The 25,965-nt window shown below is 46.0% G+C and overlaps 3 protein-coding genes across 7 annotated transcripts in view; 1 reads left to right on the top strand and 2 right to left on the bottom strand.

Moving 5' to 3' along the window:
* DLEC1 (DLEC1 cilia and flagella associated protein) overlaps nucleotides 1-9,759 on the top strand; it is a 32,985-nt gene extending 23,226 nt beyond the window's left edge. For 2 of the 3 annotated variants that reach the window (XM_085050172.1, XM_085050173.1), the window contains 9 exons: nucleotides 679-813; nucleotides 2,025-2,147; nucleotides 3,123-3,217; nucleotides 3,301-3,385; nucleotides 3,921-4,121; nucleotides 5,021-5,182; nucleotides 6,107-6,260; nucleotides 6,868-6,988; nucleotides 8,627-9,759. In XM_085050172.1, coding sequence (XP_084906298.1) covers nucleotides 679-813; nucleotides 2,025-2,147; nucleotides 3,123-3,217; nucleotides 3,301-3,385; nucleotides 3,921-4,121; nucleotides 5,021-5,182; nucleotides 6,107-6,260; nucleotides 6,868-6,988; nucleotides 8,627-8,741 — 1,191 coding nt within the window. In that variant the 3' untranslated portion in view covers nucleotides 8,742-9,759. Of the gene's footprint in view, nucleotides 1-678; nucleotides 814-2,024; nucleotides 2,148-2,309; nucleotides 2,623-3,122; nucleotides 3,218-3,300; nucleotides 3,386-3,920; nucleotides 4,122-5,020; nucleotides 5,183-6,106; nucleotides 6,261-6,867; nucleotides 6,989-8,626 lie in introns of those variants that run through there. The other variant, XM_085050174.1, reaches the window with a different exon arrangement.
* On the bottom strand, nucleotides 9,604-19,596 carry ACAA1 (acetyl-CoA acyltransferase 1). Its single transcript, XM_085050175.1, has 12 exons — nucleotides 19,370-19,596; nucleotides 18,529-18,622; nucleotides 18,219-18,276; nucleotides 17,292-17,371; nucleotides 16,804-16,846; nucleotides 14,975-15,073; nucleotides 14,490-14,570; nucleotides 12,667-12,857; nucleotides 12,399-12,578; nucleotides 11,567-11,622; nucleotides 10,948-11,093; nucleotides 9,604-10,705 (listed from the first exon to the last, which is right to left on the bottom strand). Exons 1-12 carry the CDS (start codon nucleotides 19,568-19,570, stop codon nucleotides 10,630-10,632), a joined length of 1,305 nt encoding a protein of 434 aa, XP_084906301.1. The 5' UTR covers nucleotides 19,571-19,596; the 3' UTR covers nucleotides 9,604-10,629.
* A 1,435-nt stretch (nucleotides 19,597-21,031) lies between these two features.
* LOC146440738 (mitogen-activated protein kinase kinase kinase 3-like) overlaps nucleotides 21,032-25,965 on the bottom strand; it is a 77,605-nt gene continuing 72,671 nt past the window's right edge. For all 3 annotated transcript variants that reach the window (XM_085050178.1, XM_085050177.1, XM_085050176.1), the window contains exons 15-17: nucleotides 25,806-25,935; nucleotides 25,048-25,225; nucleotides 21,032-23,774 (exon numbers count right to left, since the gene is read on the bottom strand). In XM_085050178.1, the coding sequence (XP_084906304.1) occupies nucleotides 23,546-23,774; nucleotides 25,048-25,225; nucleotides 25,806-25,935 (537 nt within the window). In that variant the 3' untranslated portion in view covers nucleotides 21,032-23,545. The remainder of the gene's footprint in view (nucleotides 23,775-25,047; nucleotides 25,226-25,805; nucleotides 25,936-25,965) is intronic.

The following is a 25,965-nucleotide window of genomic DNA, read 5'->3' on the forward strand; positions in this document are numbered from 1 at the left end:
ATTGCCGTTATTACATGAAAGAATTCAAATAACTAAAACTCCTTAGTTTGGCTCTGCTTTTCTCGTGGGTGCTTCCTGGTATCAATGTGTGCTGTAGTCAGGGAGCAGAAACTACCCTGCAAATTCCAAATTGCAGCTAATGGTCTGGAGGTGTTTATCCCAGTGCTAAAATTAGATTGGTTCTGTTAGAATATGGTATCATACTACACAGGAAGTATGGTTATAATATAGTAATTTACTGTCGTGAAGGGCTGGGATTGACAGGGAGAAGGTATCCCCCACTATATGTATATTTCTCTGGCAAAAGCTTCGCAGAAAAGATACTAAAATCACATTTGCTCTGCTTTAGCTCAAACCTTGAACCTTTCTTGTGCATCAAGGGAACATTATTGCCCCAGGGTTCTGGTTTGTGTAATGGGCCAGAGATGTCATATTTTGGTGCTTCTCTGGGTAGAAAAGAACCCAAGCATACACATTTTCCAAGGAATTCAGGAGAGCTACTCTATGCAGGAGAAGATTAATGTACAGGACACATCCACGTGTCCAGCTCTTGTGCCAGAAAGAAACTGGAGCTGGCCATGCTTCCTGACCAGTGCAGCAGTTCCCTGTGCACATCACTCACATTCTTCCCTTGCAGTGTAAAAGTTTTAACCATTCCTCACCCCTTTGTCTCTGCAGCCTCCAGGTTCTGACAGCAAAGAGAAGGAAATCAGCAGTCAGGAGTCTCCAAGAGAGAAAATTATCTCTGTATTTCTCCGACCTCATGAGGGGGTTCCTGCAGACAACCCTTTCTCGATTACTCCAAGGCAGATAGTAAGTTTTACATTTTCTTTGTGCTGAGATTTCACACATTTTCTGCTAGAAGACACAGAAGGAGGTAGCTTTGAGTTTGTTTTGAGGTAGACTACTAAACAGTGAAACATTAGGCTGGAAGGCTTTGGGGTCCTGAAGATGATCATGAGCAGAGTTTGCAAGGTCAACACAAAGTGTACTACCTACATCTGAACAGTGAACTCATGACTGGAGTAAAGGTGTTGGGCTCTCCAGAGTGGCATCTCTGGTCTTCTCAGTTGGGCTGCCATGGTGAAATGTGGGAGTCTTCCAGCCTAAAGCTTTAGAAACATGCAGAGCTGGAAATCAGGCTGCTGGAAAAGGGAAACTCTATAGACAGCTCCTTTGGATAAACCATTGTAATCCACAGTGCTTCAGAAGTAAATTGTGCAAATAGAAGCCACAGTGTCACAATCCCTTAGGAATATCATAAAGCAAAGACAGCATTGGAATGATCTAACTATGAGTTACAGGGTTACCCAAAACATCATTGTGTCAATTTTTTTTTTTTTTTTTTTTTTTTTGTCAAAGGGTTTCAGTTACAAATTAGAATGAGCTAAAGATTACATAAAAGAAATAATGACAGAAATGAAGCTGCAGTCAGCTCTGAGGTGGTTGAGACTGAGAAAGGTCAGACAAACACTCTGAGGCAGCTTTTGTGGGGTGTAGCCACCAGCAATATCAGGATTTAACCATAACCTGTATAATTCACCTCAAGAAAGCAGAATCTAGTCAACCTGTAAATCCCAGAAAATCCACTGCAGCTGGCTAGTACATTTGATTACATTCCCTTCTGTCATGTAAAATTAAAAAATAGCCAAGACTGAACTGTCAAATACTCCTAGTTCACACTTGTAATTCTTAAAAAAACGTTTCATATATAAGTTGTGGAATAATCACCTGCAGAACTGGGTATTTTTAAAAACAAACAGATCTATGCATATGCTTGTGTACTTCGAAAGTTGGTCTGTGACTGTGCTTAAACTCTGATGCCAAAAAGTGGCCACACTGATACTTGCAGCTGAAGTAATTGTCGGTTTTGCTGTCACATGTTGGCATTTTCGTGCAAGCCTGAGCGTAGCCCATGCCCAGGGGATTTCATTGTGCTTGTGCAACTCAGTTTTGGCAGCTGAGTCCCGAGGTTCTTGTGCAATCCCCGGCAGATCCCTGCACTAAACGCTCTCTCATGGCAGGTGGTTCCAGGAGGTGGCAGCAGCGACGTTTACATCTCCTTCACCCCGCTCGTCCTCCAGGACACCGAGGCTGAGCTGTGTTGTGAGGGGTTTGTGTTGGGCTTCATGAGCCTGGACAACAAGGTAAACCCACTGTCACAGCTAGGCTAAAAATAATGGTTTCCCTTCCTGTAATTTATGTACAGGCTGCTGTTACCTGGCCAGGCTGTGTAAACAGTGCTGTTCCTGCTATCCTGTACATCCTTCCTTAACCAGGATTGTTCATCTTTTGCATTTGTCTTTTAGCTTGGAAGCACTCTGGGGTGGGAATGTGACCATCTTCTTGCATTGTCTGGGGCAGCAGACCCCAGACAAAAGCCCAGGGTTTGAAATGCTATCACAACATCAGGTTTTATTGATAACAATAGTTAACAATGGGAGTGAGACTCAGGACTGCTGAGTCCGGTTCCTGGCTCTGCATCCATCTTCCTGTGTGAATTTGGACAGCATATTTCTCCTCTGGGAAACTTCCTCTTCAACAACTGCTGATGTGAGGCTTGGACAGTGTTTTATGAATGGCTCAGCAATTCTCTGACATGAATCATTGCAAAGGTGCAAGGTAAACTGAGTGAATGATAATAGAATATTCTATGAAAACAACCCTAATATTCCTTATTCCTGAAGAAAGAAATGCAGAATAATAGATTTCAGTTGGAAGGGACCCTAAAGACCATCTAGTTCTAACCCCCTTCCATGGGCAGAGACATCTTTAACCAGAAAAGTTTTCTCCACACTCCATCCAACCCGACCTTGAATGCTTCCAGAGGTGGGGCAGCCACAGCTTCTCTGGAGAACCTATGCCAAGACCTCACCACCCTCAGAGGGAAGAATTTCTTCCTAATATCTGATCTAAACCTGCCCTGCATCTGTATCACCCACAGCCATTCAGAGTTCAACTACTGCTTGTCGACTCTCTGCTGTTTCCATCATGTCTGACAAACAGGCACTGCATTGTCAAGCAGAATCCTATTTTATCTAGCAGCCTCTTGGGCTCAAAGCAGCATTTCAGGTTTAGTGCTACCATTTCATACATAATTTCTGTTTCCATTTTGTTGTCAGCTTGCCAGGATGGTGCCTAACAAGGTGCATCGCAGACATGGCCATGACGCTCCAGCGCTACGAATGCACGTGAAAGCTGTTGTGAGGCATCCCCTGTAAGTGCCATGGTGCTCACAGCTGGCACCCCCATGGAATGGGACAGCCTGGGACAGGCCTATGACCTTTCTTTTACACTCAGGTTGGAAGTGGAGATGGATCACGACAGAGGAATGGTGTTTTATTCAGTGGCGAGTGATCTCCTACCTGCTAAGCCTTTTTATGGAGTAAGTATTTCCCACATTGATGTGTTTGGCTGCTTTGTATTGCTGTGCTGCTGTGAGAATTCAGAGCTGTGTGCACATGGCTTTGAAAATGTATCTTTATCACCAGTAGCCGTATTTTCTATATTGCACATAACAAGGTAGGGAAGAAAATTTTAAAAAAGCATTATTAAGAGCTGTTTAGCCCAGAATAAGAAAAACTGAGCTCAGCCAATGCCTATTTTATTCAACTTTCTCTTTCTTTGTAGGGGAGTTTCTAAGTAGGAAAATAAATTCTGTTTTTCAGGACACAAAGGTCCAATAGCAAAATGAGTCACTTCAGTTTCTGTGACCCTTCACATTCAAAAACTTAGACTTTATTACATTACTTTTGTTTTGGTTTTTCACTCAAAAAATATTGAAAAACACATGTAGAAAATACTGGGTTGCTTTGGGATAAAATCCTTCAGATCCCTTCTGGTGCTCCATGACCAGACAGAGCAACACAAACCTCTCCAGGGAGTTAAAACTTACCAGTTCTGAATCATTTCTCCCCCAGGTTTTGACAGATTCAGTAATTACTCAGAATCTGAAACTCACCAATTGCACCAAGGTTCCTCTGTACTTCAGGCTCTTTCTGTCTACACCCTTCAGCCTCTCCAGTGCAGATCCCAAAAAGAGCACCAAAACATCCCACAGCAAGAAGGAGGAAAGGGAACAGCAACCACAACATCTACTTCATCCACAGCAAAACATGCTGGTAGGCTCAAAAATAATAATCTTGTGCCAGAAGAGAGAGTTTAGTAATTGGTGTGTTAGTGTGGCCCAGATGAACCACAGAAAAACACAACCAGCATAGAAATCTCCCAGTTTCAGGGGAAATAGTGGTGTATTAGCAAATACTAATTACTGCCATTTTGCCTGCTATTTTGCAGGTGCAGATTATTTTTTCTAGAAATAATATTTTTCTGTTCCTGATGTGCTTTTCCCATCAACTCTGACCTGTTGCAAACTCCTGCAGAAAATCCTGTGGGTTTTGGAGCTCACCTAAATCAATAGCCATATATACACTGGACAAATTAAAAGATTTCCAAAGACTGCAGTCCCTCATTTCCTTAAATTAGATGCAGGCAGTGCAAGGACAGGAAAATTTGATTAGTTTTGGGTGTACAAATTACATTAAAGGAAACAAAGTCCTGGAATAGGTAACCTGCACAGAATGAGTAACTGTTGAATTTTTGAAGCGTGCTTCTCATTTTGGTGAGTTCATTTTAACATGGAGATGCACACATCTCAGTTCTGCATTTGTGGGAAGAAAGAGGATTTACATGCCTAAGACAGCTTTGGGAATATGGTATTTGTACCATCAGGAATTTAAAACCTTTATCTGGCTAGAGGCTGTTTCTCCCCTGTGGTTCAGAGATCAGCTGTTCACCTTTACACTCCATCTCCATGTACTGATTCATAGGAAATAGCTGGTTTGTTTGTTTTTTTTTTTTTATTACAATGCTTTGTTCCAGTGGGAATTTAGCTACTGGCATGACACCTTTGGGTTCCAGTGGGAAAATGTGTGCCTGGGCCTTTGTGCAATTTGTACTTTGTATTTCCTGCCCACAGTGTCATCTTACATGATGGTCATCGGAATTCCTCTTCCCACAGGTGAAAGTGTCATTCCACACAACTCTGGAGTTACTTAGGTATCAACATCTGCCAGATTCCCAGCTGCTTCCTGGATTCCAAGTGCTCCAGCTGGAGAATGGAGAGAGAAAGCTGAAGTTTAATCAGAATCTGGTCATTGAACACAGTAACTATGCTACCCAGGTGAGGTCAGAACAGGATCTCTGGGCCCTGGGAAAGGGCTGTTTCAGCAACAGCTCTGACTCGGATTAGGGTTTGTTCAAGCTTAAATGACAGGCACCTCTGGAGTAAATGGTGTCATCCAGGTAAAGGAAGTGGCTGTGGGGTTGCTCAGGTGGTCAGTGCAGGTTGGGGTCACACGCTGGTACTGGGTGCCCCAGCTCTCTCCATGGCACAGCAGCCTGGGTGACACTCACAGGGCCACACGCCCAGTCACAGGATGACTCTGAGACAGGGGTCAGGGCTGTCTCAGGAAACAAGCCATGCCTGAGTCACCAGGCACTGCCTCCTGCAGCGCCCGAGAGCTTCTGGAAAGGCTCCTGAGTGTGTTGAGCGCCTGTGGTGTGCTCAAAGCCCACATGCATTTAAAGACTGAGTTCCAGTCAGGAATTTATAACCCACTTCCAAGCCTTCAGCAGCCTCAGTATGCTGCAGGCACTTCTATTTTCATACCAGGTATTTCTGAGGAGTGACCTGTGTAAGATTGAGCACCATATCTAAGATACAGTCAATTGACTCAGAATCTTAGGCAATTTGCACAAACTGAGTGACTCACAGTGGGCCATATACAGTCCTGAGGGACCATGAGATGCTGTAATGTCTGCAGCTCCACCGAAAACCCTAAAAACAAATGAGAACCTTTACTTCATGTTGCTTCATTGAGACCACAGTGTCTGATTTGAAAACCTGTCCCAAAACAGTAACACAAGCAACAACTTAATTCACTCAAGGCTGTAGAATGGAAATTGACTATTATGAAAGAACATGGAGTAGTGATTCTTGATTCAGTGGTTAGGGTTAAGAATGATTCAGCTGGAGCGGGAATTGCTAAATTTCTATTAAAATAAGATGGGTTTTATTCTCCTTTCCCTTTCCTCTGTTTTGCAGGTGGTTCCAGTGACTGCCTACCTTACTGTTCCAGTCCTGGAGCTCTCCTGTGACATGGTTGATTTCCAGACCTGCTTTGTTGAACAGACCAAGACAGAACATGTCTTCCTGTATAACAGGAGTGGCTGCAGAAGCTACTGGACTGCTTTGCTGGGTACTCTAGTTTTGCTATTGATTTCCTTCTTATATAGTTTCACTATTCAGTGTTTTTATTAAGACTGAATGCACTCACTCAATATAGTGGAAATATGAGATGATCTTGGGTGCAAACATATCTAGTCTGCTTTTGTTCTCACTTACGTGGGCTTTTCCCCCTCCTCTCTTTCTCCTCCCTTTTTTGACATTATTGTATCACTACTGATTTCAGCAGTTATTCCACATCTAACCAAAGATTGACTCTCAGCCCTCACAATTCTTGGACATGCTCTGCTCAATTATAAATCAATCCTAAGGGGCAACAAGAAACAGCAGCTCCTCCTGACTTCAGTTTGAGCATGTGCCTAATGCTGTTAACAACAGATGGGCTCCAGAGGAAAGGAGGTCAGGGCCTTATTATTTCAATGTGGAGGACATTGATCACTGCCATTGAATAGAGGATGAAAACAGAGGCTGGGCACATGCATAGAAACCCTCTGACAGTGTGAGATGTGATTTATTAGTTGCTCAGCAAAGAGGTGCATTGCCATGAGTGCTACATGCTGTAAACATTTATACAAAGGGTCTTGTATGGCTTTGCTTGATATTTGCTCCTTTCACTGCAGATGAACAGAAAAGGCCTAAGGCCCTGGAAGTATTTTCCATCTTCCCAACTAAAGGCGTTTTAGAGGCACGTGAAGGGGAGGCACCTACCAGAGAGATTTTGCAGATCAGCTTTGCTGCAAGGTACAGTTACCAGAACTGAAATTGTGCTGTTGACAGAGGGTTGGAGTTGTTAAGCCTGGAGAAGAGAAGGCTCGGGGGAGACCTTAGAGCCTCTTCCAGTGCCTAAAGGGGCTCCAGGAGAGCTGGTGAGAGACTTTGGACAAGGGATAGAATGATGGGACAAAGGGGGAAATGGCTTCAAACTGACAGAGGGCAGGGTTAGATTAGAAAGAACTGCACTGTGAGGGTGGTGAGGGGCCCTGGATGACCACAGAAGCTGTGGCTGCCCCTTCTGTGGAATTGCTTAAGGCCAGGCTGGATGAGGCTTTGAACAACCTGGTCTAGTGGAAAGTGTCTCTGCCCAGGGCAGGGGTTTGGAACAAGAGGAGCTGTGCTGTCCCTTCCAACCCAAAACATTCCATGATTCTGATTAGGGAGATGCAACTCCTGCTAAAAAAAATCATCTCCCACTACAAATTATTTTCTTGGAGGTTATCACATGGTGGCAGGAATTTACAGTAAGTCTATCCGAGTGATTTCAGTGAGCTCTGAAAACTGCTGACAGGGAAATTTCAAGAAGCAAACTTGAAAGGTGACTTGAGTTATTGTCATAACTTCCATTTCCTTGGAACACAATCCAATGATTTCCATCACTGGAGCTACTGCTGTCTCAGTGGGATGAAGCCTTGAGCACCTGTCCCTGCTCACAGCAGCATGGTGGAACAGAGGCCTCCCCAAGCTCCTAACTGCCTCAATTTTTCTGGAATTCTGCTGAATATGCCTGAAGCACTTCTTTTTGTCTGACAAATACGCTAATCAGCATGGCTGAAAAATGCCTGGAAGTACCAGAAAGCAAAGATGTTGCTGTATAGCAGCCAGCTCATCTGAGTGGCTCCATAGGAAGAATTTCCAGTACAGCAAAGCATAGGGCCGTTGTGGCATTTGTAAATAATTATATGCAAGGTGTGAGGTGATTTTAATAATTCACCTCCCCAAATCAGTGGTCTTCCTGCAGGGGAATTCTTTCATGAGAAGAAAAAAAACAAAAGCTGTCTGGCAGAACAGGCATTTGCCTCAGGCCCTCACAAAGCCATCACCTGGACACAGGGAAGTCCTTCACAGGAACAGTCTCAGGTGCACAGACTGGCATTAGCCTTTAGCAAATTATGCTCTTCAATTTAGTGAAAAACTACAGGTGTTGTAAACTTTTTGATGTTAATTTATAATCTGGACTCCACTGACTGCCCTTGCCTTAGGGGAGTGACAGAAACTTTTCCCTTCAAACCTTGTCTATCCCAGGGAGGAGTTTTTGCATCAAGGCAGTGCAGGTGTTTGCTCCCAGCAGAGCTTCACTTCATTTATTTACCTAAAACAGAATTTCCCAAGTAGGAGGATACTGGAGTTCTTTCAAACATGAAGCCAATGTCTTCAGGCACAGGCCTGAGCACTCTTTTCAAACACTCTGTACTGTACCCATGGGACACAGCCCTGTGAGGTGAGATTGTCACCTGGACTTGACACTAACATTAGAGACCTGTGCTTGTGACCTGGAGCACTCTTACGACACCATTCTCCCCTTTTTCTCCACAACGTATCTTGTCCCTAAACACAGGACTGCACATAGATGTCACTGAACTGTTTTTTTGCTGTGCCTTTTAGGAGCAACACTGATTATGAAGCTACTGTGACCATCACTGGAATGCTGGAAGAAAAGCCTTGCAAGCTGCAGCTCAGAGGGCAAGGAATTCACAGTGGGGAGGTGCAAGACAATTGAGCAAGACAGTGTGGGACAAATGTCAAGGTAACAGGCTGGATGCTAATATGCCACCAGCTGAGCCTCTATTTTCATCTACTTCTGTTGTTTTAGCAGAGACTGGAATTTTAGCAGAATGAAAATGTAGGTTATTAGGAAATAAATTCTCATGGTACCTTAACCAGTTGTAATCACAGTCTGTACTGTTACTTTTATTGCTGTGGTAAGCTTAGCTTTAGGCACAGAACAAGGTTTAAATTGCAAAGTAGCTGTGTAGGTCAGGCCAAAGCCCTTTGCAGAGCCCAGCAAGCCTTGAATTACAGCTAAAGACTGTTCATACCTTAAAGTAGCTTTTGTTTTGCCTCATTTGTTTGACATTAAAATGGACATTGACACATAATAAAGGCAAGAATTAGTGAACAGGCCAGCATTCCCCAGGCTGTTTTCTCAGTGCCTTACATGAAAAAGGGAAGAGCCAACTTTCCCTGGGCTCCTTGGAAAATTACCAACCTGTGTGTTTCATCATGCTTGGGCCTTGAGAACATCCCCTTCAGCAACAAAGGGAGGAACCCTTCTTCCTTTTCATTCTTTCCCCCACATGGTTCCCATTTACTCACACTTCTCTTTAAATTATTTTATTATTATTTTAGCTAAAGGTCGCTGGAATTCCCACTTCTATGTCTGTTAAGTTTTCCACTCCCATTAAATAAAAGGCTTTTGTTAATGGTCCTTCACCTCCTCTAAATAATTCCATTTTTTGGCTCTAACACAGAGCCTGTGTGATTGCTGGGTGAGACAGGCTACAGCATGGGATTGTGAAAATATCAGAGCTCCAACTCATCATGACCTTCAACTAACAATCATCATAAAAAGGAAACAAATGTATTGCAAGAACCCAATTGTATTATTAAGTGCAAAAACAAGTCAGGACAAAGAACTTCAGTTTGTTAACAATTTAAACCACCGATACATACATTTCTTTTTCAAGCTGAGTTTCAGTGATCTTCCTGTTCAGACAAGAGAATAATGCATGACAAAAGACACAAGATGGAACACATTTGTATTAGCACTGAAGGACTGAGCTGTCACTGATGTTCAGGTAGTGCTTACAGCAAATGTAATGCTGCAATTTGCTTCATATTAAGCAAGTACATATGATTAAGCACAAGATTGTCCCTGGAGTCACACAAACTGATATTTAGACATGTATTGTAATGGAATGGCCACATCCAAATCGTGGCTTCTAACAATTCAACAGAACCTTTCTGTTCAGGCATTTCCTGTGGAAATTACATTCCAGTCCTTCCATTTTCCCCCACTGGAGGCTTCACAGCAGCTCCACCAGCAGCAAGCTACAGCCCCTCCTCCAGTGTAGAGACAATTTAAGACACAGACAACTTATGATTCAGATAGGACAGACACAGGTATAAAGGCAAGGATATAAAGTCTTTGCTTCAAATCAAGCTGTTTTAAACTTCTTAAAAAATGGTGAAACCTTTTAAGAAAATGCTGGAAAAGTCTCTTCATGTGCATTGACTGTTTCATTTTGCGTGACCCTTTTTGCCAATTTGTCATACAAAAATACTGTCCCATGAACTATTTCTCTCTGGTAATAGTCACAGAATAAAGAGATCAATTAAATTAAAAATACTCATTCATAATCACCACACCATGGCCTGTAGCTCAATTTCAGCTGAGCTATTTTCTTATGTCAGGAAGCCAGGTGCCAATTTTGCATTTTCCCACATTCTTAGCAGAGCTGTACCATTAATTCTACTTCACAATTTCTGCTTAACATTAGTAGATCTAGTAACAAATCCTAGAACCCACTTGATTTCCATGCAAATCACTTGCTATGACTAGGAAAGGCAGAGAGTGTGCTGTGGTGGTGTTCTGTCAGCACTGGAGCTCACTTCCCAGGGTATTCAAACACGGCTGCAGCGCCCATGCCGGTTCCAATGCACATGGACACAACTCCGTATGCTCTGAAATAAAGAACATGTGGAATTAAGGAAAAGACAGCTCAGGTTTGCATCATTCAGGGAAAAAAATAAAGAATACAATGAATTATAGCTGCCCACTGCTCTCCTGTTTCACTAGGAGAGCCACGGGGAGTTCAGGTTCAAAGCCATCCAATGGATGGAGAAAGCTTCACCCAAACTGGTTACCCCTGAGCCTGTGGCAGCTGCACACCCAGCTGGTGTGAGGCCAATAGCTCAGCACTCACCTCTTCCCTCTGCGCTTCAGTTCATTGAGCAAAGTGACAACCTGCCGAGCACCAGTACAGCCCAGGGGGTGCCCCAGTGCTATGGCTCCTCCCAGGGGGTTCACCTTCTCCATGGGAATGCCCAGCTTCTCAATACAGTACACAGCCTGGAAAGACACAGGGAATGGTTTCATGGAGATGCTCTTACGTGTTTTTAGTTTTCAGTCTCCTCCTCCAGTTCAGAGGCCTGACTGCAGCTAGTCCATCCTTCTCAGTGGAAAGGAGTGGAACTGATCCAAGGCACAGAGAAGTGAGCTAGAACTATCCACTTCATCTCAGACTAAGCCCACACACATTCAGACAGACAACCTGACAATAAATTACAGCCCTGGTGAAACAGATGTTGCAAGCTGGTATGAGAATACAACAGCCAATTCTTATTTAGTGGACTTTTCTAGTATGAAGCTGTATAAGCAATGCCTTGCTCATGTTTATTTGAGGGAAAATAGTCTGCACATGTTATTAACATTTGGCTGAAGATGTAGTACATGGAACATGTTAAAAATCTTAACCTGGAGACCAAGCCGAAATACGCTCAGTTGCCAAGCAATGCAGCAACACAAACATGATGCTCACTCACCTGGCTTGCAAAGGCTTCATTAATTTCATATATATCAATGTCATTCAGAGTCAAACCTAGAAGCCAGAAAAGTCAGGAGTTAAGAGGAGGTATTTTTGCCTCATGACTATATGAAAGAGAGTAATTGCCTGACAGCATCCCTCTGTGAATTCCAGTTCTACTCCATCTAAAAAAGAGGAACCTCAGCTCCATGTAGGGTATCTATACTTGAAGAAGTTTATGAACAGCAGTGTCTAAAGACTGCAAAACCTCACAGTTCATGGCATTGTGTCACTGAGTCTGCCAAGATTCCCCAGATTAATTGTGATTTCTCTGCAGAGGGATTAAGGATTGAAAGGTGTTTGGAAAGTGAAAGATAAAGCTACAGGTGGGCATGTGATGGTAGCCAGGCCAGGCTAAATCAGCTCATCAGCTACAAAAGCTGTTTAACCCAATAAGTGTGATAAAAACCCTAAGTAAGGTGACAAAATTGTAGAGAGAAAAAACATCAAAAACCAAACATAACCCCACCTCCTACATGCTGGTCATAATAAAGAAGAGAAAACAGCACTAAGTGAACACTAAATTACTTGCCATATGTCAACTCCTGTTGAGTCTGTGCAGGGATTTACTCCTGAGCTTCTCAAAGGTGAGTGAATGACAATTTACACATCAGTACAAGGGAAGAGCATTGCAGCAATGCGAGGCAGGACCTCTTCTAAGGTTTCAGATTTAAGTTCACTGTTCCCACGGCCAACAGCCGCACATGCTTGAATAATATAACCTTAAATCCCCACGCAGGAAGTCTGATTTGCTTGTGCCAAGCACTGCCCGAATGCCAGGTGGCTCTTACCTGCCTTTTCCACAGCAACAGGGATGGCATAGGCTGGCCCTATGCCCATCACATCGGGTGGAACTCCCACCACAGCGAAGGAGCGCAGCACCCCCAGCACCGGCAGCCCCAGCTGTGCTGCCTTTGAGCGCTTTGCCAGGAGAACAGCAGCTGCTCCATCGCTGACCTGGCTGGCATTCCCTGTTGGAAGAGACCTATTAACATCTCTTTTGTTCTAGTAAAGGCAGGTAAACCACAGGAACAACACAAATGTAACAGCTGAGCTGACCTGCTGTAGTGCTTCCATCCTCTTTGAAGGCAGGTTTCAGCTTTGCCAAGCCTTCCAGCGTTGTGGAGGGCCTAATCCCTTCATCTTGGTGCACAGTGATTGTTTTCTTGTTGCCCTCATTATCTGTAATGGTGGTCTTCACTGGAACAATCTCGGTTTTAAACAGTCCCATCTGCTGAGCTTTTGCTGCTCTGGTAAAAAAAAGTATGAAAGGTTAAAATATTTTGGAGGTGAACTGAGGGAGAACTAAAGTGAAGGAAAGTAGCTACACAGAGAATGAGCTAAGGTGGAATTTGGTACATCGTCACTGAGTGGTGGTCAAGACAACAGGCAAATTGTTATTTCCATTCATGAAAAAACAAACTTTTTACCTCTACATCAACACTATGGGTATTGTCCCCACATCTGGGTCACAGGATCACTCATTTTGGAGCAAGATCCCCATTCTGCTCCCATCAACACCTCTGTGCCTGACTGACCACCACCAGCCCCCAACACAAAGTTGGTATTTGTCCAGGGGTACAGTCACATCACAACTGTAAGAAAATAAATGAACCCTGAACTAGCAATACTGAACAACTGCCATGACCAGGCAGAATACAATTAACTAAATCAGAATTAGCTCAAGCCACATAGATTTAATCTTTCCTATCAACAAGATATTTTAAAAGCCTTCAAAGTGGAGCTGATTTAGAAGATTTACCTCCCAGAGATAAATCCTTTACAGAGAATACAAACTGGAGACTAAAAGCTTGTTTTAGCCCTTTTTCAGTTTGTACTTTTATTAATAGAATGAAAATATTCAATGCTCGTAGACAAGTGAGAACTAGAGCAAAGTGCTGAAGCACAGGTCAGTAACTGCACAGACATCCTAAGACCAAGGCCAAAACGTCACCCCTTGCCTCATGTGAGTGTGAGGATCACATTCACATACCCTTTGGGTTATCAGTTCCATGGCAGTGAGAAAAGCTGGCATGCCAAGTTCCCTGAGCAGCAGGGCCGGAATTTAAAGGTTAACTACCCTGTGCAGTGGCTTCCTGTGTTAGATAAATAATTGGACTGGGCTGATGCTTAAACAGAGCCCTGAAAGCAAGTTTAACTCTTTGATGGCAGAAACTTTACCCTCTCACCTGCCACTGCTCTGCCAGTACAGCCCCATGGATTTCAGGGTCAGTTGACTTTGGCAGTGATTTAACCCAAGAGGAAGGTTATCAGAGGTAGGATTGGACTCACTCAGAGCCAAACACCTGCAGGGAGGACAAGCCACTCTTCTCACAAGCTCAGCAGTCCTCTATGAACAGCCAAGCTCAACTATTCCCTCATGGGAAAGGTTCCTTCTGCTGCTGCTCCCACGTTCAGGTTCCAGTGATCCTGAGCCAAAACCACTACGAAAATACCTCACCATGCACTCGTTCCAGAAACCTCCCTGAGGTTCTATCACAGCAACACAGCATGGTTTGGGTTGGAAGGGACCCTAAAGAGCATCCAGTTTCACCCCACTGCCATGGGCCCAGACCTCTGGATGCTGAAATAAGCAGGGCACTCACTGTTCAGGATCTGTGTGCCCACTGATACTTGTGCAAGGTCAGCCAGACAATCCCAGTACAGCTCTGGACTCAGTTCCCTCATCACACACATCACACACAACCCTGCACAGGAACTGAATTTCCATCTGACCCCCTCAGGCTTCTTTGCTCACTATTAAGGATTGGAAGGCAACTCAAAGGCTGAACTTCACCAGGAAGTGACAGTGTGTTTTCGAGCTGTATTTACTCCTTAACTAAAAGGTTAAAAAACCCCAAAAGACAAAAAAAGGCATTTACTTTTGTTGGGAAGCCAAAGCAAAGGCATCTTGCTTCTTCCGGGAAACTCCAAACTTCTCTGCAACATTTTCTGAGGTTATTCTGGGGAAAACAACAACACACAGTTAATCCAAGGATACAGCTAATGGAGCTGCAGTTGGCTTCTAGGAAGATGACAAGATACAAGCAATGACTTTAGTCTCAAAGCCAACTGCTGCCTTCTCAACCTAGAACTGCTGGCAGAAGCAAATCCTGAATCAAATCTAGGACCAGAACAAGGTTCAAATCCATTCTCCTTGCTCAACACACCATTCAGCTTAAGACAAGAAAATCTTTGATCAGTTGGTGATCTCCCCACATTTCACATCATTAATCTTCCACTGCAACCATAGATTCCAACACACATTGCTCCAAGCTCACCACATTCACACTGCTTTGTAACTATGCTCACTGAGGAGACAGAGCATCTATAAAATCCTTAAACTGTGGGAAGGGGAAACACTTACCCCATAGGTATAAGGCAATCTCGAGCTTTGCTGTTATCCATCATGCTGGAACTGATATCACCAGGGTTATTTGCACTTCTGAGGGACATTGTTTCCACGCTAAATACAGGAAAAATTTGAATTGTTTCATTAAGACTGATCAAAACTCAGTATCCTGACAACATGCTTTCCTATTATCCCACAGAAATGCAGCTGCTAATTAAGAACTGGCTGAGGCAGGAGCTCTTTAATCATCAATATAAGAATTATCATGAAATGAAAACAGATTGCGAGATTCAATTGGTTCTTGCTTCAGTAGAACAGGATACCAATGTCAGCAGTTAATTTCTTGTGTTCCCACAGCTAGGAAGGAATTGCTATAATTCTGGCACATTTGTCCTCAAGCATAATGAGAAACCCAAGGTTCAAGGGCTGGAGAGTTTTCAGTGAGATTGTTAACAGACATAAAAATACCAGATCTCAGATCTTAAGAACAGCTTGGCAGTAGAAAAAGAGAGGTATTAAGCAAACCATGACAAAGAGATTTCAGTGAGTTGCACCATTTGTGTGTTGCAACACAAAGAATTTAAGACATGGATCCCACAGGGTGCAATCTTTGACCCACAAATGAATTAACATATCGAAGATACTCAAATTTACTGCAGAAATACAAAGCCATCCCTTAAGATTCTTGAGCTTTTGTAAGGTCAGTCTAGATTATGAAGCCTGCAATGGGAAGAGGGTTTGAATAATACTCTGCGCCACACAAACACCCTCAAGAAGAAAAAATAACAAAGAAACTATTCCTGGAAAATAAAAGGCAAGGAGAAAGTAAGGCAGCTTGTAGTAAATGCTGTCATCAATTTAAACTAGCTCTAAGATGGGACACTCCATCACTTGACTACAGCTGCATCTGCTCCTGAAGGAAGGCACAGAACTGTGTTTTATGTAAGAGAAACCCCAGCTACTGTCTTTTGTGTTGTCATCCAGTGTTTCTCCACTCTGGAGAAGAGCAAGACTTATGATAAACCCAGGTCCCAAAACCTATTTGTAACTTATGGATTGTTTGTCTTCATGGAGGACCCTGTAGGGCAGAGACCAGAGAGCTTCCCACAACAAAACCCAGTGTCTGGCACAGCCAGGGATGCAAAGGCTGCCAGTCCCTTTAAGCACCACATTTTGGTGGACACTGCCAAGCAGCTTTCTGAAAGGAGTGTGTTAAAGTGGAGGTGTGAAAAGCATTACACAAGCGCTGATTACACCAGGTGCTCTGCCTAAAGCAGAGGAACACACCTGTCCTGCCGAGCTCTTTCTTTTGCAGCAGTCTGGGAAAAGCATACTCAACATCTGATCTTGCTCAATGTGTATGTCTGCAGATGCTGAGAAGTTGTAAATATAAACCTTTTCCTAAATACTAATGGATAATTATGTGCACTAATACTTAATGAAAGATTAGATTCCTCAATGTATAGAAAAAGAGAAACCCAATATTTTAGCCTCAGGATTACTCATTAGCTTTTTTCACTCCTTCTTTTAAAGTCAATGTGTATGTGGTCACTAGTGTTTCCCCAAAGCCAACCTAGCATTTACGTAAACCTCCAAAAAATAAACACTCCTTCTGTTAAGCACAGAACAGCTTGTCTGGCCAGCACAGAACAGATCCTGTAAGTCTGCAGAACACTCATCATCACAGATACGACATTAATTTCTTTATCCAACAGAGCTACTGGTCTTCCAAGAGGCTAGTTAATTGGAGATTAGCTAAAGAGCTAATTATGGCAGGTTATTGCAGAGAGACAGAGTGTTACCTTCAGGAAGCCTAAGCAAGCACTGTGAAAATACTTCCTTACCCACAGGCCAAGCCAATGTCATACGATCCATTTCGGATGCCACCTGTAACAGCAGTGCACAAACATTCTTACTGTCATCAGGAGCAAAAGCATTTCCAGCCCAGCTGCAGTTTCCAAACACCTGAGCACCCAGTACAGCCAAAATGGGCATTTCCTCACCCTCCTGCCTGCCAGAGCAAGAGCCAGGCCAAGCAGCTGATGGGGCTGAGGACTAACATGGGGCCAGAGAGAACTGGAGGGACCCTTGTGGAAGCTGCCTGATATGGAGGTGATGGCAGAACTTATCCCCAGAAAAACAAGTTACTTCTCTAGGGATAAACTCGGCCACTCAAGGATGTAAGAGTATTCAACTAACACTACACTGAAAATTTCCCACAGCACAAGACATTATCCCTGTTTTTACTAGTCAGAGAGACTGGAGGACAAGAGGAATGAGCCTCTGGGGTGGGGCAGGCGTCCACTCTGATGCCAGTGCCCACAACACCTACCAGCTATGTTGATAATGGCCTGTAGCCCAGAGGAGCACTGCCTGTTCACACTGCAGCACGGCACTGTCTCTGGAATACCACTGGAAAACAAGACAGTGATGGCAAAGACTCAGTGATGAAAACCAACAACAACCCAAAGCTCTAAAGAGTGCATAAATCCACTTGATTAAACTTTGACCCTCATGTTCCAGGTAGATCCCTTTATCCATTTCTTGATCTATTTGGCCCTGCACCAAAGCAAAGTAAAGTTCAAAGATAATTTCAACACTTCATTTGCAAGTGGCTCCAAGTGCTGTTTCCCCATGAGTCTGTCTTCAGAAGGTCCTCTGTAAGCAGGGCCCTCCCCTGTAGATCCTGAGCTCTGATCCAGGCCAGAAACCCCAAAAAGCTCTGCAATATTCCTAATTACAGGTAGGGTACAGGTAGGTGCCTGCACCTCTCCAAAGTGGTAGTTGTGCGGTGATTGATAAAAGCAAACAATGGCAATAGAAACTGGCTGAAATATCTGGGATCTGGGATCCAGCAAAAATATTTGGGATCTGGAATCCAGCTCAGTACGAGCCATTGACCAACACTGGGCAATGACCGAAAGATCTGAGCCCACTCTACGGTTTTGGGACCAGGCACAGCAGAGAGAAGTGCAACCTCCCAGTCCAGAGAGGCAGCAGCTGCAGCTGGAAGTCCACAAGGTATCTCTCATTCAGAGGCCAAACACAGGCAGCACAAACAGATTAAACAGCCCCACCTCTGCCTCCCTGTCCCTCTGCCATCAGGGTTCTCTGAACACTCGATCAAAGTCTAGTTTCTAGGCAAAAGAGGATTTGCTGTAATTCCTGGGAGCGCATGAGCCTCATGGCAACCTCTGACCCTGTGCTGCTCCACGGCCCAGTGAGGAGAGGAAGAACCTTGCTTTGGCTGAGAGCTTACCTTAGGAACTGTGCAACTCTTGCAATCAAGGCTCCAGCTCCAGGCTGCAGCACGTTCCCTGAGTGCAAAGACACAGTTCCAGTCAATTAGCTGCATTCCCCTTGCAGGCATCAAAAGATGTTCCCATCACCACAGCTCAGTAGTGCCCAGCACCAGAGCAGAGCCCCACCACCAACAGGACAGGCATGAAAACCTAATGCTACACAAGAACCCCTTCCAGCCCCACAAGATTGTGAGTATCCCACAGGACACGAGAAGCCTGTCCCACACAGCTGTCCAGGAGTTTCACGGGGCAGAGGTTCTCACTCACCCACACAGATGTCTCCCAGGACCTCAGGACGGAGGTTGACATCCTGAAGGACAGCTGTCATCACAGCAGCCAGCAGCTCATCGGGTGTCGTGTCCTAAAAGCACAGGGATCAGCACCACCAGTGAACACCAGTAAGTGCCTCATCACCAGAGGGCTGGCATGCGGTGCTAAGGCAGCTTTACTCCACTTCTCAGCTGACAGCAATTATTGTTTTCCTACCACAGCAGAATTACCTGCATGTTTTCAGCCCAGATTTCCTTCAGGCACTGTAACACACACACTGCTTTCTCACCTACCTCACAGTTTAATGGGAATGCACTCTGCAGGGCCTTTAAAATCACACAACTACAGAAAGTTATGTGACAAGACGCAGCAAAGGGAGCGCCTCGATTTATTCTGTGAAAGAACAGGGGTGACCCTTCAGCTGGTGGGAAGCACGGTGAGACTTGTTTGGAAAGATGACAAGAAGTGTGCACCCTTTGGGGTCATCCTGCCCCCGTGTTCCTGCCCAGGATTCTCAGGATGCCAGCCAGGGAGAAGCAGGTTCCACAGGGGTGGCAGACCCGTGCCAAGCTGTGCAGGTGAGTAACACACCGCTGTCCCAAGCGGCTGCTCCGTGTGACAGGGCAGGTGACAGCGGACTGTGGCTGGTCCCCGGGCCCTTTCGGGGGATGCCTCACCTGGGCTACGCTCCGCCAGCATTAAACCATCACATGATGTCAGGATTTAGACTCTGGGGGTGAAGCAGGGGCCCAGCACCCGGGCGTGCGAGGAGCGGAGGCGAGCAAGGGAACTTGCGCCCAGCCCCTGTGGGGAGCAGGCGGGCAGCACCCGGCCGTACCTTGAAGCCGCCGCGGCGGGCGCGGCCGATGGCGGTCCTGCGGCCGTGCACCACCACCACATCGTCGGGGCTGGCGGCCCGCGGAGGGCCCCCGGCGCAGGGCACAGCCCTGGGAGTTGCCCCGGGAGCTGCCCCGGGCCCCGCATGGGCCCCGGCCAGGTGCCCCAGCACCAGCTGCGCCCGCCGCGCCGCCGCCGCCATCTTCTCACGGGACACGGGTTCTCATTTGCATAGGGCCGCTCCCTCATTTGCATGGCCACGCCTAGTTTGCGTGAACCACTGCGATTTGGTAGACTCATTTGCATAGCCCCGCCCCTATCGTTTGCATAACTCCGCCCCTCACGCTCTGGTCCCGAACGTCAAAACCGAACCCAAGAAAATCAATGTAAGATTAACAAATAAAACAAAAAAAATTAAAAATAATTTAAAAAAAAAGTAAAAAGGAGGACAAAAGGGAATTAAAAAAATAAAGAAAATGTGGAAACAAGGAGGGAAAAAGAAGGATAAAAAGAAAAAGGAGGAAAAAACCTCAAGAAGTGGCAAAAAGGAAAAAGAAAGGGAAAGAAGGGGGAAAAAAGAAAAGGAGAAAAGAAAAAGGGAAACAAGGAGGAAAAAAGAAGGATAAAAAGAAAACAAAGAAAAAAGGGGGGGAAAGTGGCAAAAAGAAAAAAGAAGTGGAAAGAAGGGGAAAAAGGGAAAAAATGGAGAAAACGAAACGTGAACAGGAAACAAATGAGAAAAAGGAAAAGAGGAGGAAGGAAAAAAGGGAGAGAAAAATGGAAAAAAAGGAAAAATGGGGAAAAGAAAAAGAGAAAAAGGAACAAAGGGGAAAAAAAGGGGGAAAGAAAATGAGGGGGGAAATGGAAAAATAAAAAATTAATAAGGAGGAAAGGAGAAAAAGGAAAACAGGAAAAAAGGAGGAAAGAAGTAAAAAAAGGAGAAAAAAGGAAAAAATGGAAAAATAAACGACAAAGGGGATAAAGGAGAAAAAAGGAGGGAAGAGGGAGAAAAGGGAAAAAGAAGGGAAGGGGGAAAAGTTAAAAAAGAAAAAAGGAAAAGGGGAGAGAAAAGGAGGGGGAAAGGGCGGGAAGAGGGGGAAAATGAAGACAAATAAAAACAAAGACCAAAATTTTAAAATAAAAACAAATAAATTAAAAGAAATGAAAATTAAATTTAGAAACATAAAAGCCTGTGCATTTGGAGTCCAAGGTGGGACATCAGGACAAAGGGACACGCAGAGCTGTGAGGTCAGAGAGCTGCACAGATCCATTAGCTCCAGAACTCCTTGTCACCCCCAGGATGGTGACACCAGGTGCCCCTGCTGCCCTTGGCCCTGCTCCTGTCCCTGCCCTGCTGGGAATGGGCTGTACTGGTGACAGCAAACAGAAATGTAGGATCATGGAATCGTGAAGGTTGGAAAAGACCTCCAAGGTCATCGAGTCCAACCATGTTCACCATTAACCAACATCCCCAAACGCCACATCCTCGTGCCTTTTGAACACTTCCAGGGATGGTGATTCCACCACTTCCCTGGACAGCCTGTTCAAGTGTTCTACTCCAGTCCCCCTCCCAAGAATTAATTTCTCCATGTGCAGCAGTGCACAGGGAAAGCCGCAGGGCCCGCTACAGGCAAAATAAAATAAAAACAAAACAAACAGAAAATGACTTTACATGGCAGAATATTCCATTTGCTTTTCCTAGTTCCATTCTGTACATCAGAACACTGCAAGGGTTTTACAAACCAGAAAGGCAAAGGCACCTGAGGAGTGTCTCACACTCACACTCACTCACACACACTCACACAAGCCACATCCATCCATGGGAGGATTTGGGTGGTTTGAGGGCCCTGGGAGTGTTTTGGGGCAGCCAGGAGCCCCCTTTGGCTCTCAAATCTTTGGAAAGTAGGAAAACACCCACCCACCACTGAAAGGCTGAGAAAACCCAAACCAAACAGATTCAATGAAAGAAGAGAAAACAGCTTAAAAATGGTTTTGGTTTTTTGTTTGTTTTTTTTTTCAGCTTTGGTGAACACACACTTTGTTACCCTCTTCTGCCAAACCCATTCCCAGACAACACTGATTTTTTTTCCCTTGTGTTTGTTTACATCCATCCCATATTACTGACCATACTGATGGATTTGGTCCTATCCACAGCATAAAATTCTCCATTCCCCTCAGCAAAAGGAGGTTTCTCCCCCTCCCCATGGGGAGCTGCTCATCACCACTGTGATCGACTGACACAATCCCCAGTGCTGCTCCACCACTGCTGCTCAGCTTCCCTGGATCCTGGCCTGGGCAGTAACCAACCTCTGTAGCTTTCAGACAAATTTACAGGGAATCCTTTTAGGTATTTCTTTTAATTTGCGCTAATACTCACAGTGGCTTTTTTCTTAAACTGAAATAACTCTTAAAATTATAAAGTCATCAAATGGTTTGGGTTGGAAGGGACTTTAAAGTTCATCTCTTTCCAACCTCTTGCCATGGGCAGGGACACTTTTCACTAAACCAGGCTGCTCCAAGCCCTATCCAACCCTGACCCTGAATGTTTCCAGAATCAGGGCACCCACAGCTACTCTGGGCAACCTCTTAAATCTCCTTTCTCTGTTCAGGCTGAGCACACAGACACACTCCCACTGCCACCCCAGTGGTGCAAAGCCTTGATCTCTTCCACATGGAATAATTCAAGGATGTGTTCACACAAACAACCCATTTAACACTTTCCTCTTAAGTCTAAGCAACACTTTTCATTTTTAATGAAAAGCAGCATTAAAATAAACCTGTGTCTGACACACTGGCCTGAGGATGGAACCTCCTGGTAACTGCTTTTTTAACCCTTTGCTGAGTCGTGGAGATAGCTAATGCAGCAGAGAAGGGGGAGGTGGGATGGTGCAATTAATTTATCCAAAACCCCCCAAGATCTGATTGATTAATTAATTAACTAGCTTCCAGGGACTCTGTGTGCTTCCTGCCCAGGTTTTCCTGCAGGATGGTGCTGGTCAGAGGCCATAGCCCAGCTCTGCTTTAGACTGGCCCAATTTTCTCCTAAAACTTCAAACTTACTACAGGAAGAAATCTGCTTCCAGCTGTCCTCGACTGCTACAGCTCTGCTCTCCCAGTCTGAGGCTCCATGGTCCTGCAGCTGCTCCCCCAAGCACCACCATGGAAGTGATGCTCCCCTTCCTGTACCTGGGGATGGCCCACAAGGCATGGAGGAGGAGGCACCCAGATCCACAGGCACCAGTCCTCTCTGCCTCATTTTAGGCACTCTCTTGGTTTTACAGAGATCCACTGAGCTCTTCCTGCAGCTCCACTTGCCAAACACGATGGAATCCCTCCAGCCCCAGAACTGCAGCTATGAGCAGAAACATCCTTGCTGAGGTTCCCTTCAGCTCCCACTTGAATCCTGATGGCTCCCAACACAACCCAGCTGCTGCTCAGCCCTGCCCACCACTGCCATCAGCAGCATTTAGACACCACCATCATCATTTCCCCATCCCTCATCCCCTGGCAGGGGTCCCGGGCATCCGTCCGCGGGCGTACCCGGCACAGACCTCCTGCACCCCGAGAAGACCCCCTTGTTCCAGACTCACTCACTCACACACACACGCCAAGGCAAAGTCAACACGGCTGCTGCATCCTCACTCCAGACTCCGAGCCGAGCATCACTCCTTGATTGTAACCGCGTAAGGCACAGGACAGTGTGAAACGCCGCCCCGCCGGAGCCGCCGGCTGCTCCAGCAGGGTTGGTCCCCTTGGGAACGGGGACGCCCAGGTCCCCCCGACTCTGTGGTCTGAGGATCATCTCCTCCGGCTTGGCTGAAGCCCCTGTCTGTTCCTCTGCGAAGGGTGGCGATGGCCACCGAGCAGCCGATTCCCCCACCGGTCCCCGGGGATGCTGCCAAGGATGCTGATATTTCCCGTTTGCCACGCTTCCCCTGAAGGAGCAGTTCCGTGGCGAGGGGGGACGACCCCGGTACCGCTGGCGGCAGGGAGGTTCCGTGGTGCAGCGGGCCGGGAAATCCCTCGCTCCGAATTCCCGGCGCCAACAGTCCCGAGCGCAGCTTGAAAATCCCACAAGGCGGCGGGGGCCGAGGCAGCAGAGCGAGAAGGACTGTCAGGACAGCCCCGGGCGAGGCCCGAGCCTCCCGCCGGCGCTTCCCATCCCCGCTGCCAGCGCTCAGAGCCCGCAGTTGACGAAGGGGTGTCTCAGCAGGTCCTCGGCCGTCGGCCTCCGCTTCTCCTCCACGAAGATCTGCTTGAGGAAGTTGCGGCAGGAGCTGGAGACGCCGTCGGGGAGCTGGGGGTTGGTCGGCTGCGTGGCGATTTTAAAAATCGCCGCCATGGCCTCGAACTCTGCCCAGGGCGGCTTCTCTGTTAGCATCTCCACCACGGTGCAGGCCACGCTCCTGCAACAACGCCAAGCACAGCGTGAGCGACTGGGCTGGCAGCCCTGCAGCTCAATCTAATCAGCTCTGGGGCTGCACAGCCTACATGGACTGTGCAGGGAGCAAACCTGCAGGAGATGGACATGCCTGGTCCCCTGAAGCTCCCTGGCCACACAGCTCCTTGGCACTAACTTTCCGCTCCCATAGCAGGAGTGAACACGCAAGCCTTGCCTTAAAACTGGTGGCTTTCTTGCCTACCTTAACTGGCAGGTACTGAGATTCATAAAAGCTCAGGGAGATGTTAAGTTAACTGGCAAATACTAAGTCTCATAAAAGCTCACTGGAGCATCCCCTGAAGGGAAACCCACACACAGATTCAGACAGCACAGTTTCAGCAATGGCATGTAATTCCCCAGGAGGCTGAGCCAGAATGAAACATTTTTGCCTGCATCCAGCTTAATCTCTGAGGTGTGTCTGAGAAGGAACATGTGGAGTGAGCAGTGAAGAGCCCGAGAGCTTTCCTGCAGCTTGCTCAAGAATCCTGACCTCAGCAGATACTCTGCCACCTCCATTCATAACTGATCCTAAAAAATTAAACCAGATTTGCCTCCCATCAGCCAGAGCACGGGGTGTAGGGTACATGGATGCCTGCTAAGGACCCCCTAGGTTTTCCCACTCAGATAGGGTTCTCTTGGAAGGACTATTTTTTGTTGAACCTCTTTCTCAATGGAAAGTGCACTGTGAAGATGTTTTTTCCTCCTCATATACTGGGAAGGTTAGTAGTGTTATCCCAGCTCTTCCAGGCTCCATCTGTCATCCTCCACAGATCAAAACATTCACAAGCAGTCAATGATTTTGGCTGTCTTTGTGCCTGAGCCACATCCAAACATCCAGCAGCAGATTTGGGAAGGCCATTGAAGATCCCCTGAGCCTCTGAGCTGGTCTTAGTGACCCAAAATCAAGGCCACCAAAACTCATCAGGTCTTTTAGTGAGCTTTGTTATCAACCTGCTTCCCAGAATTAAAAAGCAGTTACGGGGCTGAGCTGGATGCAAGACTCACACAAGACAAGAGCTTCCAAAAGCAAGCTGTGATTCTGAGTGCTCCTGTTTTGGGAACTTAGCTACAACATGTTTCCTCTGGATATCTGCACAGTTGATCCTAACATGCATCTCCTATTTTCCATCCTTTGCACTGCTTACAACTACTAGTAACACCTGTTGCTCCCATTACAACTCCCCAAAAGGATTGTTTGATTTAAGTAGCAGTACTGAGGTTTTTACTGCATTCCTTACCACACATCAGCTTTCCTTCCATAGCCCTCTCCACTGATAACCTCTGGGCTCATCCAGTATGGTGTTCCCGTGACAGATTTAATCCCAGTCCCAGACATGCAGATGGTCTGGATGCGTTTGCTGGCCCCAAAATCTCCAAGTTTCACATTTCCAGCAGAATCTCTCAGAATATTGGCACCTGGGGTGAAAAGCAAAGACAAGGCCCCCAAGAGATGAAGCAGCAACCTGAAGTGGCTACAGGGAGGAGAGAGGAAGGGCATAGGCAAGGAGCCAGGGAGGAGGGCTGTGGTGGGATTGGACTCAGCATTGTGTCCAACCCTTCTCTCCTAAGGAGCATTGTGTCCAATCCTGCTCTCCAAGAGGGTTGACTACCACCAGCATCCCCTCACTCAGCAGGTTTCCCAAAAATGAGCAGTGCATGGGGCCAACAGATCATCCTCCCCACCCACAGGCAGCAGAACAGAGCCTCAGACCTCTCCAAATGCCAGAGCCTCTCAGTTCTCGGCTATGTTACACCAGGTTTTCAGACATGTAAGGACAGTTAACAATACCCCCTCGAGAGAGAAGACAGCAAAAGAATATGGTTTCAGCTCCTTGCTCAAGGTTTTCATGATTCAGGCTGGTGAAAGGCAGGGGCAAAAATGCTTCAAGTAACAGATTCCAGCACTATGCTGTGCACAAAATTTGTATTGGGGAAGGGAGAGGCTGGGCTGAACAAATCCAAAGAAGCAAGAAGCCTCTGTGCATTATCCACTCACCTTTAATATCCCTGTGGACAATCATATTGCTGTGTAGGTAGAAGACTCCCTGCAGGATCTGCCTGGTGTACTTCCGTGTGACATTCTCGGTCAGAGCACCGTAAGCTTTTAGCTGGTCCTTTATTGAGCCCTGTGGCAAAGAAACAACAGCCACCAGCCG

This window comes from Lichenostomus cassidix, chromosome 2, assembly GCF_008360975.1.
Source record: "Lichenostomus cassidix isolate B80296 chromosome 2, HeHo_3.0, whole genome shotgun sequence".
NCBI classification, from domain to species: Eukaryota; Metazoa; Chordata; class Aves; order Passeriformes; family Meliphagidae; genus Lichenostomus; species Lichenostomus cassidix.

What these genes read in the sequence shown, in the direction of transcription:
- ACAA1 (XM_085050175.1), bottom strand. Translation starts at nt 19,570, where the DNA reads ATGGCGGCGGCGGCGCGGCGGGCGCAGCTGGTGCTGGGGCACCTGGCC. An exon ending in CCCGCCGCGGCGGCTTCAAG is followed by an intron (nt 18,623 to 19,369) that starts GTACGGCCGGGT and finishes CTGTGCTTTTAG; the next exon opens with GACACGACACCCGATGAGCT. An exon ending in CTGAAGCGCAGAGGGAAGAG is followed by an intron (nt 10,706 to 10,947) that starts GTGAGTGCTGAG and finishes TCTTTATTTCAG; the next exon opens with AGCATACGGAGTTGTGTCCA.